Consider the following 20,177-nt stretch of genomic DNA (forward strand, 5'->3'; position numbering starts at 1 on the left):
TTTTAATTATCAACTTATTTTAATTTCAACTTATTGCTCCTGTACAAAGGAAAATACGTTTTCATCTTCATCACAATCTTTACCTGATTTAACTTTGAATTAAACGTTTAAGCGAAGGATTTTCTGTTAACTTTTCAACATATACCTGAATTACACCCAATAATAAGGCATTGTAAGAGCTGGCTGCTGTTTTATTTATTCAAATTCCTGCTCCATGGAAAAAGTGGGTTTGGCCATGAAACTTCCAGGCTGAAAGAGTGTCCCACTCCGGCTCTGGACTCTGAGTCTCACAGCCCACCAGTGAGAGTTGGCAGACCTGGTTTTGGATTTTTTTTTTTGACAGTGAAAAGTTATATATACATATATGGATACATTTCTCAATATGAACTTTCTATGTTTTTAGTTTTCCTATATTTTGATGTCTGTCTTCTATAGTAAACTCTTCAGTGTGTTGTTCTGTTGTCTTTCACTATGACATGATTGATGTTGCTGTTATATAAAAAGTGGTAGAAGTCGTAAATATACTTTTATGTAGAACCTTTTCCTTGTCTATTGCAAACCACAAATACAAGATATGTAATTCACCTGATCTTCCACCAAAAACATCACTCTAATTGTGATCTAATTGATCACAATTAGAGTGATGACCTTTAGTGTTTTTCTAAGCACCTTTCATTCAGATGGCATTCAGCTCTGACTGCTCCAATCAGAACAGAGCTCATTTACAGGCTTAAAGGTGCAGTAACATAAACAATTGATCTAATTCTAAGGCATTGAGAAAAACTGAAAAATAGTTGGGAATGAATGAATTATGATTTATGAATTATGAAATATTGTTTTCTTAAAATGACAGATTTTCTTTAAGACCCAGCCTGCCAACACAAATCCTCCCTATAAGAAATATTGGTGCTCCTCTTAGAGCTGGGGTTAATATTAACACTACAATCCTCCCTCTCTCTGCTCTATATACAGTATATATATTAATCAATAACAGCAGGCATGACATGGCTTAGACCTCCTTTGTTCTGATCTGCGGATGGAAGGTTTTATGGGTAAATCAACAGGAAAAGCAGAATAACTTTTTATGGAAACATTTGCATATCGCATGCAGTGATGCAATATGCAAATAGAAAATACAAAGAACCACTATGTGACTATGTATAACAATGCACTGAATTTTCCTGTGACAACACCATTTACCATTTGACCTAACAAACAGCAGCTGATTCAGTCCTTACTACTCCAACTCACACCAAAGGTACTGGATGGAGCTCCATCACTCCAGAGAACCCCAAAGCCCAGTTTTCTCCACACTGTATCTATATAAGCAAATGTGTCCGACAAAGACATCAGTGTGTTTCTGTGCCGTCAATACATTTGTTTATCAACTCCTGCCCACACTGGCTCTGACTTTACCCTGACATCAACGTGACAGGTGACATCTCTGTGGTTCAAACATCTCCACCTCATCCTTAGGAGTAACTAACCAGTGATTATGAGATTTCACCAAAAACACAAGTAGCAAATCTTTTGCATTAGGGGGCAGCCATGGCCTGAGGGTTAGAGAAGTGGCCTTGTTCGCTCATCATTTTGATCCATTTAGCAACAGGATTTAACAGAAGCACCCTTGAGTGAGGCACAGAACCCCCAACACATCCCTGTGAAGTATCCCACAGCTCCAGGTACATGTGCTGTATGTCCCCAGAGATGCTGTCAGGGATTTCAGGCCTCCTGAAAAGATCTTACACTGGACCACACAACTCTTAACAGGTCAGCCAAAATGTTTTACTTAAAAACCTTTTACTTCAGTACAAACATTTAACCATGCTTCAGCTTTGTAGTTGTATGGGTATGGGACTGTGTACTCCTTTTTTCAAAGGAATCTGGTCAGTACAATATTGTACCAACTAAAATGTAGCAAATCTCACTATATTTGCTGGACAGAGACACAACACTCATTCTACAATAGAAAACATCAAAATACCTTCACAAATGAAAAACCTGACATCTCAGGTTATCTGCAAGACTTGTCACGTCTATACATGTGTCTCTTTATGTTGAACATGCTACAAAGTGCTGGACATTAAACCACACTGTCTCCAAAAGTATTGGGGACCTGCTCCATTTCTCTTGAAATCAGTATTAGCTGGAAGTTTAACCCCCTTTGCTGCAGGACCCACCTCTACTCTAAATATTGGAATATTGCTGAGAGGAGGATCTGATGGCATGCAGCCCCACAAGAGCGAGATCAGTGTGGTCAGGTACTGATGTTGGATGATTAGACTTACCACTCCAACTCACACCAAAGGTACTGGATGGAGCTCCATCACTCCAGAGAACCCCAAAGCCCAGTTTTCTCCACACTGTATCTATATAAGCAAATGTGTCAGACAAAGGCATCAGTGTGTTTCTGTGCCGTCAATACATTTGTTTATCATCTCCTTCCCACACTGCCACTTTTTTCTAACCTGACATCAACGTGGCAGGTGACATCTCTGTGGTTCAAACATCTCCACCTCATTCAGCCACAAGAACTTCATCAGGTAAGATCTTTCTGAACACATGAGTTCAACTGGGTCAGGTTTCCCAAAACATCTGAGCACAAAGACGATTCTTAGATGGTAGAACGAGCATCACACTGAACACTCTCTCTACCACTCAACATGATTCTGATACTGAGATGCTTTTGGGAAACTTGACCCTGATCAGTGTTTCACATCATTAGTTAGTAGTGAATTGAGTAGTTGTGTGTAAACTGAGTCACTATTTCTAGATTTGACAACATGTGTACAAATGTATATTTTAAAACCCACAGAGCGCTAACTCAGCACTGGTGGGAGTGTTTGGTGTTGTCATGGCAACTGTCCCTTTTTTCTTCCTCCTCCTCCTCTCAGGTAAATGTGTACTCATAATTATTCATTTTTAGAAACCAATTGGTTCTCATGTTTGCATGAATTTTCTCTTAATAAGGTTTTTACGCATCACTCATACATCATACATATTTACTCAATAATCAGTAAGCTTATCAATAAACCTGTTTGTATCTAGATATGTAATATAGATACAGATATCGCCCCACAAGGAGGAATTTGAGTATCATAAGCTCTAAATGTGTTAAAATGTTAATAGCAAAAAATATCACATCTCACCCTTTATTTTTCAAAATATACTTAAAGATTGTTTTGTTGCTTGTAGTTGTGCGAACAGATTTGATCAATCTTAATGTATGTAAAACTGCATGAATGCTGGAGAAACTAAGGTATTAAATTAACATTAAGCCCCTGCCTGCAGCGGTACACAAATGTAATCTTCAGGTACATCCATGCAGTTCATTTTCCCTCTAAAATATCCTTCTGCTCAACATAAAGGATCCAATAATAATAACTCATGATACTTATCCTAAACTTTTAATTGCTGTGCATTTTAGATATGCTTCCTTGGTCTGCACTAAGCTGTCTGTGTTGTAATGAAACTCAGCTTCAGAGATTAAAATTTAGTTGATCCGTTTATTAATTATTATTATGTTTAATATTTAGCTGCAATATCACGTGTTAGAGTTGATCTGTAACTGTGAAGCAGCTTCAATTTGAATATTGGTGTTGGTGATCTTCAGATAAAAGAGCTACACAGCATAATGTGAATCAGCGCCCCCCTGTGTATGAACAGATTCAACTCCAGATCAAAAGTCCTTCTGGGGTTCTGTACAAAGGTTCTAAACTTTAGAACTGAATATCTTTAGTATTAAATATGATTAAATAAACCTTGTCACTATTGATTATATTAGCCATCAAGCAATTCAACATACCTGAAGCCCCTCCTCCCTAATCTAATGTCCTATAAACTCCATTTGTACCTTGTCTATCACCCCGTCACCTCTCTTTTAACTTTTATTCCTGGCTCCACATATCAGGATTTCCTATAGTCTACTCCCAGATGACCATAGGCTGAAGGCACAGTCAGAACTTGCCAATTTAATACACATTTTTTTATTAATAGCTGGATTTAAGTGAACAATAAGAATTATTGAAACGTGTTTGTCTGAGATGTCTATTCTGATGTTAAATCTTCATGAACTGCAAAATATTTGAATAGTAAACAGTTCATGGAGGTTTACACACATCTACACCAGTCATTTCTGTTCTACTCCATTAAGTAGAGAACATTTCTCCAGTCTTTTCTCCTGCAGAACAAAGCTGCCTCAGAACTTTCCATCTCATTGAGAAGAACATGACTCAGACTGAAGCTCGAGCAACTTGCAGAGCCAACTACACTGACCTGGTCACTGTGTACGATGTGGAAGACATCACTGCACTGATTAATCTGACTGGTATCGGTTCTGCCTGGACTGGTCTGTTCCGGAATCAGTCCAGTACTAAATGGTCTAGTGGTGATGAAGTTACCTTCAGTGCTCTGTCAGGAGACTGTGGGTCAGGGCCGTGCTGTGCTGCTATGAAGGTTGATGGTTCATGGGAAAGTCTTCTGTGCTCAGAGAAAAGGAATTTCATGTGTTATAAACAAGGTAAATACTGACTATTAACTATAGAGATTTAAACTGTATGAATTCTGGACTGTTTACTCCTCTCAGCTTCTGCTGCATTTATTTACAATCTGTATCCCCCTGAAGCTTAATTTGTTTTTGTTTTTTTATGTGCTTAAAACCTGAACTGTGAGTAAGATGACCAAGTCCAGATTTATTTTTTTAAATCTCTTGATCCAGTCCAGGTACCTTCCATATTGAGTGTTGGCTGAATCTGATACAACTTTTTTTTAAATAGTGCCGGGATGTCAGGATTCTCTAATGCACGCTTTAGCATTAGCCAGATCTTCTCTCACCTTCACTGGAGGAATAGCAGTGTCCTCCAAAATGGTCAAAACACTAAAAGTGCAGATCATGTAGGTGTAGATGTTCCACAGTAGAACTGTGCCACACTGCAGTCTGCAAAAACAAAGAATTGGAACTGAACTGGACTTAAAGTGGCAATACCTGATCAACCCAAATATGCCTGGATTGGTTTGGGGCATCACTAATTGTCCAAATAGACTTGAATCATGTTAAATCATGATTGTTCCACTTGCAGGTAGTTGCTAGGCTGTTGCCAGGTGATTGCAGTGGTATCAAAGTGGTTGCTATGACAATTTGATAATGTTGCAATTATGTAAGGTTGTTGCTGTGGCTTTCAAGGTGGTTGCTATGACATTGCTATATGGTCGATATGGTATGTGGTGGATGCCATGGTGTTGCTAAGTGGTTGTTATCATATCCCAGGTGGTTGTTGTTGTGTTGCTAAGTGGTTGCAAGCTGGTTGCTATGGTGTTGCGAGGTAGTCTCTGTGGGATCCCATGTGGTTGCTAAGGTCTCCCAGGTGGTTGGTATGATGCTGCTAAATTGTTGCTGTGCTTGGTGGTGATTGCTATGGTGTTGCTATGGTTTCTATGGATGCTATGGTGTTGCTATGGTTTCCCAGGTGGTTGGCATGGTGTTGCTAATTGGTTTCGGTTGTATCCCCGATGGTTGGTAAACATTGCTAATTGGTTGCTATGGTGTTGCTAATTGGTTGCTGTAATATTTCTATCTAGTTGCTATGATGTCCTTGGTGGTTACTAGGGTGTGGCTAAGTTGACACTATAGTAATTGTTATACAATTTCAGGCTTATGCCATGATGTTGCAAGGTGGTTGCTGTCTCAGGTACTGCTCAGATGTTGTCAAGTTGTTGCTAATCAAGTTGTTGCTATGGTACCGCAGATGGTTGCTACCATGGAACCATATCTTGATGGTTGTGTGTTACAAGTGTATTTGTATTGTTACATTTTCCAAAACATTTTCCATAAATTCCATTAAAATTCAGCAAAGATCTGCTGCTGTGAGGAAACTGTACATCTGCTCAAAAAGCAGCATCCAAGTCTACATCTCACAATAGGACTGAACAGTGGAACGGTGTCAATATCTTGAAAACGGAGGGTTGAGATTTGTGGCAAGAAAACTGCACAAAAAATAATAATATTTTTTGTTTTAAACTTTCTAAGGTGTTGCTCTTTTTAGATTGTTTGCTGCTGTTGTAGCTTTTAGATGCAGTCTGTTCCAGTAACAGAACACACACACATTCAACACCACATTCATCACATTCATCATAAACACCATCTTCATAATATTAAATACTCATGACATGACATGTTTAAATGATGGCCACAATTGTTTTGATGTGTCCACTCTTTCTCCTTCACAGATGTGACTGACCTCTCCTTCAGCTATCATCTGATCCCTCAGTCTCTGACCTGGTATGAAGCTCAGACTTACTGCAGGAAGAACTACACTGATCTGGTCAGCATCAGAGATCAGAACCAGAATGAAGCAGTGAAGATAAAAGGAGGGAACATCAGCATGTCCTTCTGGATCGGCCTGCTGCGTGATGACTGGGAGTGGACTGATGGAGGACACTCTGCTTACAGAAACTGGTGGGATGGTCAGCCTGGGCCTTTCCCATCAGACTGTGTAAAACTAGTATCAGGAAAGTTGTATTCAGTGCCGTGCAGTAGTACTGGACCTGCTCTGTGCTACAGCAGTAAGGCCTGACACTCTTCACACTCTCTAACTCTCTCAGTTCAGTGTCATCAATATAACCCATCTAAAGTAAATCAGAGTCTCTTATTTCAGTCTAAAACCTGTTCTGTTTGTATTTCTGTTCCTATCAGCGTCCATTCATGTCAGTGATGACCGAATGAGCTGGGAGAGCGCTCTGGACTACTGTAAGAAAGAGAACAGGAATGGTCTTCTGCGCATCGAGTCTGATCAGGAGCAAAAACTGTTGGAGTCTGAGCTCAGGAGGAGGCGTGTCTCTGGACCGATGTGGGTGGGGCTGGGACAGAGGCGAATCTCTGAGCTGTTAAAGTTGTCCTGTAGGCTGGATTTGGGTCCCTGGACCAAGTGGACTGGAGTGCGTCCACCGTCCTCCGGCTGCGGTGCCACAGACACTGTGGTGAAATCATTCAGGGTGAAGACGGATGTTTCTGAACTCCGAGCCGTCTGTGAACTTAAAAAACAGTAAGAGTTTAGTGTTCCTCTGACTCTCCTGCTCCTTTCAGTAAGAGCTTCATCATTCGCTGCTGAACTGAGTATGTGGGTTGTGTCCATGAAAAATTTGCCAAATCTTCTCTGCCAATGCCAAACAGCTTATTTAGCTGTTGCTATTGACACTTCTTTTGAGCTTCAGGTCCCCCTAGGTGCTGCCAATCAGGTGCCTTATTAGGGCATTATTTGGACTGAGCCCTACTACCATCTCAGCCCTGGTACCAAATTGAAGGCCAAGTTCCATATAACGGGGATGTCAGAGACAGGCCACGAAGTGGGCGCCCCCAGAAGACTACACCCCAAGAAGATTGTTTCCTCACCCTCTCAACACTACTTACTTACTGTAAGCTAAGCTGTAAGATATGACCGACGGCGCTCTGCCCAGACAATCCGGGACAGACTGCACCCAGCCAATCTCCGGTCTCATCGGGCTGCCAGGAGGCCTGCCATGACTGCCTTTCACCGTCATATCCATTTGTGCTGGTGTCGGTAACACTTGCATTGGAACCTGAACTTTTCTGGTTTTAGGTCAATTAGGATTCCCAAAATTATTTCTATTTGCTAAATGCCAGAATAATGATAGAATTAAAGGCAACATTTATTACTTTCTTCAAAGTTAAAAGTTTAAATACATTTCATTAGTATTTGGTTTCATTGCTCTTAAACTGTATGACTTGGGTCAAACGTTTTGGAGATCCGTCCACAAGCTTCTCACAATAGTTGGCAGGACTTTTGGCCCATTCCTCCTGACAGAACTGGTGTAACTGAGCCATGTTCAAGTCAAGTCAAGTCAAGTGGGTTTTATTGTCATTTCACCTACATACAGAGTACACAGTGAAACAAAACAACGTTCCTCCAGGACCATGGTGCAACATAGACAGTGCATACAAAACACAAGTGCAACACAAACAAGTGCGGATAGACAACACAACACAGTACAGACAGAATAATAAATAATTGCCGGCAGTGTGCAAATTATGCAGTGTGTAATAAATATTGAGTCCAGTGAGGTAGTAAAGTTATTAGTGCAAATGCTTGTGCAAAAAAATGCTTCCCATTTTATCTGGGGTAAATGGTTGGAGAGAGAGAGTGTGTGTGTGTGCGTGTAACAGAAAAGACATCAGTTCAGAAGTTGAGTTGAGTTGAGTTGTTTGTAGGCCGCCTTGCTCACACATGCCTTCTCAGCTTTGCCCATAAATGTTCAATAGGATTGAGATCAGGGCTTTGTGATGATCACTCCAAAACATTGACTTTGTTCTTCTTAAGCCACTTGGTAACCAGTTTGGCAGTATGCTTTAGGTCATTGTTCATTTGGAAGACCCATTTGCGTCCAAGCTTCCTGGCTGATGTCTTAAAATGTTGCTTCAGTATTTCCACATAATGTTCTTTCCTCATGATGCTCTATTTTGTGAAGTGCACCAGTCCCTCCTGCAGCAAAACAACCCCACAACATGATGCTGCCACCCCCGTGTTTCACAGCTGGGATGGTGTTCTCACGCTTACAATCTTTCCCCTTTTTCCTCCAAACGTAACGATGGTCATTATGACCAATCAGTTCAATTATAGTTTCGTCAGACCACAGGACATGTCTCCAAAAATTAAGGTCTTTGTCCCTGTGTACATGTGCAAATTTAACCTGGCTTTTTACGTTTATTTTGGAGTAATGGCTGAGTCCTGGCAGAGTGGCCTTTACAGTCTGCCAGCCCATGTCGATACAGTACTTGTTTCACTGTGGATAATGACACAGTGACATGGATAGTGTATGTAAACTTTTGGTTTCAACTGTATATATCGCAGAATTAATTTGACTTGTTCAGGGAGCATATTTTATATACTCTGCCTTGTGATTCAATGTAATATAATAATAATAATAATATAACTGATTTAGATAAATATAACTACTTTGAGTTGGATTGGACAGATCTAGTTGTTTTTTTTTTCTCACACACAAGATTTGTGTAGTTCAAAAAAACTATTTTCATGTTTAATAATCATTTAGTTTGTGGAACCACTGTTAAATATTAAGTTCATCTAAAGATTTTTTATCTGATTGTATAAGGTTTTAGACATAAACTGTAATGTTTCTACAGATATTCTTATCTATATTCCATATTCTTATAATGTTGAAACTGATAGTCTTGTTGAATTGTGTACTTTCTGAAAATGAACATTTACTATCAATAAACAGAAACATAATGTTATGTGTTTTATTAATGTGTGGTGTAAAATGTACAGCATTGTTTTGTCTTGAGATTTTACATCTGATTGAATGATTTTATAGTAACTTCAAAGCTCAGCTTCTAGTTTATCAGTAGCTGATTAACCACTGAAGATGTTTTTAGAACAAAACCAATTATTTTAGGGTAGAAGGGTAAAAGTCCATTACGATGATACAGGCACATGTCTCTGGGCGCCCTCCGGTGGTAGGAACAAGTAAAGAGTGTGCATTGAAAGGTAGCTCACAGTGTTGGGGTAATTACTCTAAAAAAATAAAAAATTAAAACAAGTAATCCATTGCTTGATTGTAATGGGATTACTTTACTCATTACTTGCTGGTACATGTAATCTAATACCTCATTACTTTACTTAGAGAGCCTGGCCAACATCTGTAAAGCTCACCTCTTCATCCCTGGGCTCCTCATCAGAATCTGAAACTGCATCTGGAGCAAATTTATGCATTCTAAAGGCTCTGATAAAATTAGATCTATTGTCAGTTACAGTAGTGACTTTATGTGATAGCCTGTATGTTAAATGAAACTGTTGACTTTCACTGGCAATTTCACCATTTGTTACCTTGCTTTCTGGCGCTGGGAGCTATTGGGGCACTCTCCTTTTGATACAGGGGTCTTTAGCGACACGTTTTGTTTTACCGTGCATCCTGATTAAGGGGTTTGACAAATTGCTTGTTGAGTTTGCTGCAGTTAAAAGGTGCTTTCGGCTGGAACATTACTCGCACTTCACTGAAATATTTGTTTTATCTTTGCGTAAAACAAATAATGAGATGGATCAAAATAATGAGAATATCTCAGTTAGTGTAAACATCCCCTCTCCTCCTCTGCCATTGTTACCAAAGTGCACTGCAAGGCGTCAGTGCAGGAATTACTCAGAAAACTCTTCTTTTACATTTTGGCCATTTAAAATAATATTTCTATCTGCGTTACATTACTTCGTTACAGAAAATTACTCATATTACTGTCATGCTAATGTTACCCCCAAGACTGGTAGCTAATTTACAAATGTGCCATGGAAAGTCCATTTGAAATGAAGTATGACCTTACTGACCTTGTTAGCATGTGTCTCTTGTCATGTTAAGCACAATTCATCACATTATATCATTTAACAATTCCTGGTTCTCCTGTGATCTTCCACCTACATATAATGACTTCTGTCACCTCTAAAATGTCTTATTTGAGGTTGGAGAGGTACTTATGGTTTGGAGTCTGAGGAAGGAGCATCCATCTCACAAACTTTTACCACTGCGCTATTGAGAGCTCCCTAACCACTGACAGGAAGGTCCTGCATAAGGTAGTGAAGAATGCCCAGTGCATCCTCGGCACGCAGCTCCCTTACATGGAAAACATTCGCACCACAGCACAGCATCATTATAGACTTCTACACCCCAGCCATACACTATATAGCCCCCTACCATCCAGGAGGAGATACAGGAGCATTCGAGCATTCATGTGTATCTTACACATACTTATTACTTATCTATATGTATCTATTTGAATCAAATGACCATTTTAATCGAAGTCACTGTCATGAACGACAAGATATACACTATATGGACATAAGTATTGAGACACTTGCTCATTCAATGTTTCTGTCTTTACTGTCCAGGGCATGTTTTGAGGGTTTAATTGCATTTAGTGGCACCATCATTAATAAGGTCTGGTCACCCCACCTCATCCCGACTCATCCCAAAATGGATAAATACACAGATTCACTGCTCCACAGCTCAATGCTGGGGGGGGGGGGGGGCTTTATATCCCTCTAGTCCACACCTGACATTGGGCATGGTGCCAAAAGGTCTATTTGTATCTGCTCCAGAGAGTCCTATTCAAGCTGTGTTTGTGTTCAATATGCAGATCTGTGACAGCAACAAAGAGTGGCCGAATACATTTGGACATATGCACACCTGATTCAACTCACCAGGGTTAGTAGGTCTGTTAAAGCAGGGACATCAGCAAACTGGGCTAGACTACTAGTGGCCTATGTTGTCCACCCCGTCCATCCTGGCATTACATAACCTAGCAGTAAGATTAAAACAGCTTCATTAAAACAGTTCCGTATTAGTCTATTTATTATTTATTAATACACATATACAGTTTTGAGGACTGTATATTTCCTGAATTGTAAATTTGACTGTTACTGACTTCAAGCTGCAACAGATGTATTTACTCACAACAGCCAGAAGGTGGCAGTGTGTGATTTGCCAAAGCCAGTGAGGTGCCAGTGGGTGACACCAATCATTATATGCGCTAGTAGTTTACACTTTATTTATGATTAAATTAAATCTCTCTCTCTCTCTCTCTCTCTCTCTCTCTCTCTCTCATGTAAGGATGTGATAGCTTTCATCAACTTTTTAATTCATTCTTATTCATTAATCCATTCACACCACAAATATATATGTGAAATATTACAGCATAAATTACAGTGTTAAACCTGCCAGATAGACCTAATGATAGACCTAATGATAGACCTAATTTTGGCCCGTTTGAATTTATATTGCCTATTCCTCAGCAAACATGCCTGAGAAACATTGCATCCAATTGGCTGGTGTTACTGTCAGTGAGTGCTGATTAGTTGGCATTACTGTTAGTGAGTGCTGATTGGTTGGCATTTCTGTTAGTGAGTGCTGATTAGTTGCCATTACTGTTAGTGAGTGCTGATTAGTTGGCATTGCTGTTAGTGAGTGCTGATTGGTTGGCATCGCTGTTAGTGAGTGCTGATCAGTTGGCATTACTGTTAGTGAGTGCTGATTGGTTGGCATTACTGTTAGTGAGTGCTGATTGGTTGGCAATACTGTTAGTGAGTGCTGATTGGCTGGCATTACTGTTAGTGAGTGCCGCTTGGTTGGCATTACTGTTAGTGAGTGCCGATTGGCTGGCATTACTGTTAGTGAGTGCTGATTAGTTGGCATTACTGTTAGTGAGTGCTGATTAGTTGGCATCACTTTTAGTGAGTGCTGATTAGTTGGCATCACTGTTAGTGAGTGCTGATTAGTTGGCATTACTGTTAGTGAGTGCTGATTGGTTGGCATTACTGTTAGTGAGTGCTGATTGGTTGGCATTACTGTTAGTGAGTGCCGCTTGGTTGGCATTACTGTTAGTGAGTACCAAATAGTTGGCATTACTGTTAGTGAGTGCCGCTTGGTTGGCATTACTGTTAGTGAGTACCGAATAGTTGGCATTACTGTTAGTGAGTGCCGATTGGCTGGCATTACTGTTAGTGAGGGCTGATTAGTTGGCATTACTGTTAGTGAGTGCTGATTAGTTGGCATTACTGTTAGTGAGTGCTGATTGGTTGGCTATACTGTTAGTGAGTGCTGATTGGTTGGCATTGCTGTTAGTGATTATACAGATTATACAGTCACACACAGATTCCTGTTGACTTTGCGGCACAACAGACTGGCAGACAATGTTATGAGCTTAGATACTGAGGATATGGATAAAGCTATTTGCATGCTTTTAAGTATAAAATCATTCACTAATAACATTTGGGAACTAGTCCATCCATCTATTCATCTTATCTGCTTCTTCCTGGTCAGGTTGGGATTACTGGGCACAAGGCTGGAATACCAGCTGGACAGGGCACCAGACCAACAATACACAACCATTCACTCACACCCATGGGCAATTCAGCACAGCCAATTCACAGATCATATGTGTTATGTGTGGCAGGAGAAAACCAGAGTACCAAGGGGTAATTTGTGTGGACACAGGGAACACACACACCTGACTTCTCTCAGTGGCCAGAGTGAGGATAAAACGCACTGGAACTGTCCGACACATGCAGTGCCACCGTGCCACACTTTGTAAACTAGTGTTGTTCAGAATTTAGAATTTACACTTATAGATGATACAGCTCTACAATGTCTAGCACTTGTGAGATCTGTTCTGCTGCAAAACTAGGAATTACATGAACACAATCTTGGTTGCGATTAATAGCTTAAAGGTTAAAACTGGTTTAGCACCTTAGAAAGGTCCAATGGTAGCATTTTGAGAACACTAATGAATGGAACCGATAGAATTATGAAATACTGGGATACAGAATTTCACACAACACAAGTTAAATATTAAACATTAGTTTTAGATTGAAATAGACAAGTTTGACAATTGTAGACCTTCAGAATAGATAACCTTAACTTGATAATATCGCAGTTTGTAGAGGTTGGGGACAGAGGCAGACATACACGCAGGATCTCTTAATAAAGGAAAATAAAACAAAGCAAACAGAAACCAAACTAGCACTCACCTTACCAAATAAACAATACCAGACAATCAGATAAACAGGCTGAGTCAACAAATCAACACAGACACACAGACATGCACAAGACCAAACTAGGGGTTACTTATACAGAGGATAATAAGGAACATCTGGGAGTAACAAGGGGGCGTGGTTACAAAGGCTAGGCCAGACAAGACACAAACAGAGCCATATGCTTGGGAGCACATCCAACACAAAACAGGTATGACAGATAAACAAATCTTGGTAATGATTTAGCACAGTCATGGACAATATTTTCCAGGCCAGGTAGTCCTGGACTATTTTTTTTCTCATGGAAATTTATTCTGACAGAACATAGATGTGGTTTAAATTTTATGTAAATAATTTTAATCTATTTAAATAATGTTTGAACAGAAACTAAAAACAAAAACTACAAGAAATTTAGTTATTTTATTAGAATGGAAATATGAGATCTAGTTAAGATATTATTACATTACAAGTTCTTTCATTCAGTTATTGATTCTTATCTTATTAAGACCGGGTTATTTGGAAATAATCTGTCTAGATTAACAAAGCATTGAAAAAGAGAGTCCTTAAGAGGGAAAAATCATATTGAACAAATAAAAGTTTAATTTAAATAATATATTACATTCCACTCATATGATCACAAACCTAATAAGAACATTTCCATTCATTAGGGCTGTGTTTCTGCTGCAGTAATCACTGTTTGTGCTGGTACTATTTTAGGGAAATTAAACATTATATTTTCTTATCTGTTATGTAACACAGCCTCTCATCAGCGGTTACATTGCACTAAAATGGTCTCTTTGTTATGCTGTGTTTGTGATAGTTTTAATAATCAAATATTAAACAATACTTAAAAATAAAATTAAATGAAATTACACACAACAAGCAAACAAAACTCATATATTTCCTAAAACATCTTGTTATTTAGAGAAACATAAGTAGCCTGTACACAGCAATTGGTTTCTTAAATTTTTTGTTACTTGTGTGGGAAATTAGTTACTTAATTAATGTGGATTGTTATTCTTAGTCTCCAATTAGGAATAAGTTTTATGTAGTTCATTGTTGGGCTGGAAAGGCACTCAGTCGAAAACTGAGCCCCTGATTTACATAGATTTTCTCAATATTATCCCGCAAATAATCATTATAAAAAAACAGTAAGTCAAAATGTTATTACTCAGGTTCTGATTATAAGGTGGGCCAGCCTCACAGAGGTCAGATTCAGTCACAGATGAGAATTTAAAATATAGGTAAAGTTAAATTCAGAAACATACATTTCCTGAATTCAGGTGTGTGTGTCTAACACACTGGGTATTTGAAGAGGATCAGTTAGACAGATTCACTTTACATAAAGCTCTAAATTTAGACCAACAGTTTTTATTGAGCCATTTGAAGTCTTGCTTTGTGTCAATGCCACCGCAGTGGTGGGACAGTTGAGGTTCTGGTGGTCCCCCTCCCACCCAGTTGGTCCAGGATCCCAAACCACTCCCATCGGACCAAAACCAGAAGCCAAACAGTCGACTCTGTCCAAGCCCCATCCACAAAGTCCCAGAGACACCCCTCTTATTGAGCTCATTCGTCATGATAATCTGGTCACACTCACTCCGAATGTGTAGAAGACCAGCCCTGTTACCTTCCTGACAGTAGTCCAGAGCGCTTTCCCAGTTCATATGTTCATCACTGACATGAATGGAAGCTGATGGAGACAGAAAAGACCATGTTTGGAGTGAGGTCAGAGACATTGAGGCCCTGTTTACACTTGGCGTTAACATGTGTTCTGGGTGATCAAATCACTGCCTGAATAAAACACATCCCTGACCTACTAAAAAAAGACTTAATAATCGTCCTCATTGTCCATTGTACAAGCAATTTAGTTGCTCAACCTAAAATAACAAATTAAATAATGGATAAAGGCGATACTCATGGCTTAAATAATAATTATTATTCTAATACTTGTATTTTAATATGGGCTATGCCCCTCCTCCAGTGAAAATTATGTGCCAAATTGAATCACAAGCAGTCATTTAACCATTTAAAATCAGTTTTGTCAGCTGTGAATGGCTATGTGTGTTGGCAATTATTTGTGTTTGGATCACCCAGGATGCATGTAAATGCTAAGTGTAAACAGGGCCTAAGAGTTAGAGTGTCTGTGAATTCAGTACTTACTGCTGTAGCACAGAGCAGATCCAGTATTACTGCACGGCAATGAATACAACTTTCCTGATACTAGTTTTACACAGTCTGATGGGAATAGCCCAGGCTGACCATCCCACCAGTTTCTACAAGCAGAGCGTCCTCCATCGGTCCAATCCCAGTCATCACGCAGCAGGCCGATCCAGAAGGGCGTGCTGCTGGTCATCCCTTTTATCTTCACTGCTTTATTCTGTTCCTGATCTCTGATGCTGACCAGATCAGTGTAGTTCTTCCTGCAGCAAGTCTGAGCTTCATACCAGGTCAGAGACTGAGTGATCAGATGATAGCTGAAGGTGAGATCAGTCTCATCTGTGGAGGAATGTAAAGTTGTTCTTATTGTTAAACTTTGCATTTAGTGTTGGATCTGAAAGGACGAGAAATTCAGAGTTCATACAGTTTAAATCTCTATAGTTAATAGTCAGAATTTACCTTGTTTATAACACATGAAATTCCTTTTCTCTGAGCACCGAAGACTTTCCCAAAAGCCATCAGCCTTCATAGCAGCACAGCACGGCCCTGACCCACAGTCTCCTGACAGAGCACTGAAGGTAACTTCATCACCATTAGACCATTTAGTACTGGACTGATTCCGGTACAGACCAGTCCAGGCAGAACTGATACCAGTCAGATTAATCAGTGCAGTGATGTCTTCCACATCGTACACAGTGACCAGGTCAGTGTAGTTGGCTCTGCAAGCTGCTCGAGCTTCAGTCTGAGTCATGTTCGTACCAAAGAGATGGAAAGTTCTGAGACGACTTTGTTGTGCAGGAGAAAAGACTAAAGAAATGTTCTCTAGTTAATGGAGCAGAACAGAAATGACAGGTGTAGGTGTGATGTGTGTGATTCTATTTGAAACTTTACTCTTGTTTTACACTACACTTTATAATTAGTCATGTAGATTTCCATGCATATGTTCAACTTTGTTTTGCTAAATTATATTTAAAGGTGGTTCCACAAGGAAGCAATTTAACTTACTTGTACCTTTGTCTTAAATGCAGTCGATCAGCTAAGGCAAATATTCAGTTTCTAAAATACATTTTTATCTTTAGCTTTGGAGATAGAATGTAACTAATGAAACTAATCTAACTAGTAATAGAAGTTTATACCCCACCATTTTTGATTCTAAGTCTATGCTAAAATCATCATCAACTCTCTTCAAACCACGTGGGGTTGTTCAGTAATCGCTAATAGACTGATGTGCTTTCTGACAATGTATGACTTAGTGTTATCTATAAACATGGACTGAAGTACAGATAAAATATACTCTTAGCTGTGCAGCTTTAGCCCATGCTTATTATTACAGTGAATTATACAGAGTCAGAGAATTTGAACAGTAAACAGTTTCCTAACTAGGTCATAACTATATGACCAACATGAGCCATATCTTTGACCAACAAAGCCACACCTTTCAAATATACTCACTTTACAGTGTGTGGCCCAGATCTGGACTGTAGCTGTTATTTCACCATTTAGCATGATGCTAATTGCATGCCAAGATCATCATATACTCTCCCCAAACTGTGAGGGGATGGTCAGTAATCTCTAACAGACTTGGTTTCATAAATAAGAGACACAGTCTGAAATAATGTCATTTAAAGCCTTGCCATGTGTCTCTTAACACAACACTGGTGGGACATTCCGCCCCAACACACCCAGCTGAGACCCACACCAACAATATATGACCAAAATCAGAAGCATAACAGTAAAAGTAAGAAGACCAGTCCTGTTACCTTTCTTTCTGCAGCCCAGAGGGCCCTGCCCGTTTCTATAGTCAATGCTGGAATTAATGGGTTCTGATAGAGACAAAAAATACAAAAGAGTGATATCAGGAAGAGTAATAAACTGTGATTTATTGATGATACTGAACACTGCTTAGAGAGTGAGAGTGTGTGTGTGAGGTCATGACTTACTGCTGTAGCACAGAGCAGGTCCAGTATTACTGCACAGCACTGAATACAACTTTCCTGATACTAGTTTTACACAGTCGGATGGGAATGGCCCAGGCTGACCATCCCACCAGTTTCTGTAAGCAGAGCGTCCTCCATCAGCCCACTCCCAGTCATCACGCAGCAGGCCGATCCAGAAGGACATGCTGATGTTCACTCCTTTTATCTTCACTGCTTCATTCTGGTCTGGATCTCTGATGCTGACCAGATCAGTGTAGTTCTTCCTGCAGTAAGTCCGAGCTTCATACCAGGTCAGAGACTGAGGGATCAGATGATAGCTGAAGGTGAGATCAGTCTGATCTGTGGAGGAAAAAGAATGTAAAGTTGTTCTTAATGTTGAACTTTGCATTTAGAGTTGGATCTGAAAAAATGAGAAGTTCAGAATTCATACAGTTTAAATGTCTATAGTTAAAAGTCAGAATTTACCTTGTTTATAACACCTGAAATTCCTTTTCTCTGAGCACTGAAGATTTTCCCATGAACCATTAGCCTTCATAGCAGCACAGCACGGCCCTGACCCACATTCTCCTGACAGAGCACTGAAGGTAACTTCATCACCATTTGACCATTTAGTACTGGACTGATTCCGGTACAGACCAGTCCAGGCAGAACCGATACCAGTCAGATTAATCAGTGCAGTGATGTCTTCCACATCGTACACAGTGACCAGGTCAGTGTAGTTGGCTCTGCAAGCTGCTCGAGCTTCAGTCTGAGTCATGTTCTTCTCAATGAGATGGAAAGTTCTGAGACAACTTTGTTGTGCAGGAGAAAAGACTGGAGAAATGTTCTCTAGTTAATGGAGCAGAACAGAAATGACAGGTGTAGGTGTGATGTGTGTGATTCTATTTGAAACTTTACTCTTGTTTTACACTACACTTTATAATTAGTCATGTAGATTTCCATGCATATGTTCAACTTTGTTTTGTAAAATTATATTTAAAGGTGGTTCCACAAGGAAGCAATTTAACTTACTTTTACCTTTATCTTAAATGCAGTCGATCAGCTAAGGCAAATATTCAGTGTGTAAAATACTTTTTTATCTTTAGCTTTGGAGATAGAATGTAACTAATGAAACTAATCTAACTAGTAATAGAAGTTTATACCCCACCATTTATGATTCTAAGTCTATGCCAAAATCATCAGCAGCTCTCTTCAAACCATGTGGGGTTGTTCAGCAATCGCTAATAGACTGATGTGCTTTCTGATAATGTATGACTTAGTGTTATCTATAAACATGGACTGAAGTTCAGATAAAATATACTCTTAGCTGTGCAGCTTTAGCCCATGCTTATTATTACAGTGAATTATACAGAGTCAGAGAATTTGAACAGTTAACTGTTTTCTAACTAGGCCATAACTATGTGACCAACATAAGCCATATCTTTCACCAACATAGCCATACCTTTCAAATATACTCACTTTACAGTGTGTGGCCCAGATCTGGACTGTAGCTTTTATCTCACCATTTATCATGATGCTAACTGCATGCCAAAATCATCATACACTCTCCCCAAACTGTGAGGGGATGGTCAGTAATCTCTAACAGACTTGGTTTCATAAATAAGAGACACAGTATGACTTACTGTTTTCTCTGAACGTGGACTGAAGTACACATAAAATTAAGTTCTTAGCTCTGCAGCTTTAGTCCATGTAACAGTGAGTTATACAGAGTTAGAAACCAAAGTCAAATCAGCATTTGATTCGTGGCTGAACTCTGACTTCAGGGTTTAAGATTTAATAGGGATGAGAAGGATTTAATGAGAGCTGGTATGACTTACAACAGCAAGTTTGATTTGCTCTGGTCAGCTACTCCTGTGCACTGCCAGAATGAGACTGAAATCTATTATCTCACCACAAGAAGGCCTCAGTTTAATGTGTAAAGCTATTCTTAAGTAGGCAGGATTTGAGGAAGACAAACAGATTCTGGGCTCAAGTCTTACTGGTCCAAACAATCTCTTAATTATATTATTATTTTTAGAATAATTCTACATGTCGTAACAATCTTCAGCCCTTATAATGTCATTTAAAGCCTTGTCATGTGTCTCTCACACAACACTGGTGGTAAAACCCCCCCAGACACCCAGCTGAGACCCACACCAGCAATATATGACCAAAGCCAGAAGCAGAACAGTAAAAGAAAGAAGACCAGTCCTGTTACCTTTCTTTCTGCAGCGCAGAGGGTCCTGCCCGTTTCTATACGCAATGCTGGCATTAATGGGTTCTGAAAGAGAAAAAAATGCAAAAGAGTGATATCAGGAAGAGTAATAAACTGTGATTTATTGATGATACTGAACACTGCTCAGAGAGTTAGAGTGTGTGTGTGAGGTCATGACTTACTGCTGTAGCACAGAGCAGGTCCAGTATTACTGCACGGCACTGAATACAACTTTCCTGATACTAGTTTTACACAGTCTGATGGGAACGGCCCAGGCTGACCATCCCACCAATTTCTGTAAGCAGAGCGTTCTCCATCAGTCCACTCCCAGTCATCACGCAG

The 20,177-nt window shown here is 39.7% G+C and overlaps 2 protein-coding genes and 1 long non-coding RNA gene across 3 annotated transcripts; 2 read left to right on the plus strand and 1 right to left on the minus strand.

Annotated features, from left to right (window-relative positions):
• The first annotated feature begins 2,509 nt into the window (after positions 1-2,509).
• LOC140545579 (uncharacterized) lies at positions 2,510-4,283 on the plus strand. Its single transcript, XR_011978276.1, has 3 exons — positions 2,510-2,543; positions 2,816-2,894; positions 4,172-4,283. It is a non-coding gene; the product is annotated as an uncharacterized lncRNA (long non-coding RNA).
• Positions 4,284-5,453: 1,170 nt separating this feature from the next.
• LOC140546238 (secretory phospholipase A2 receptor-like) lies at positions 5,454-7,642 on the plus strand. The gene is made up of 3 exons (XM_072669474.1): positions 5,454-5,511; positions 6,226-6,561; positions 6,692-7,642. The coding sequence occupies exons 1-3, from the start codon at positions 5,454-5,456 to the stop codon at positions 7,042-7,044; spliced, it is 747 nt and encodes a 248-aa protein (XP_072525575.1). The 3' UTR covers positions 7,045-7,642.
• Positions 7,643-12,810: 5,168 nt separating this feature from the next.
• LOC140546239 (macrophage mannose receptor 1-like) lies at positions 12,811-16,455 on the minus strand. The gene is made up of 5 exons (XM_072669475.1): positions 16,164-16,455; positions 15,807-16,043; positions 15,175-15,237; positions 12,987-13,068; positions 12,811-12,871 (listed from the first exon to the last, which is right to left on the minus strand). The coding sequence occupies exons 1-5, from the start codon at positions 16,453-16,455 to the stop codon at positions 12,811-12,813; spliced, it is 735 nt and encodes a 244-aa protein (XP_072525576.1).
• Positions 16,456-20,177: the final 3,722 nt, after the last annotated feature.

The sequence above is a fragment of the Salminus brasiliensis genome, chromosome 23 (genome assembly GCF_030463535.1).
Source record: "Salminus brasiliensis chromosome 23, fSalBra1.hap2, whole genome shotgun sequence".
In the NCBI taxonomy this organism is placed as follows: domain Eukaryota; kingdom Metazoa; phylum Chordata; class Actinopteri; order Characiformes; family Bryconidae; genus Salminus; species Salminus brasiliensis.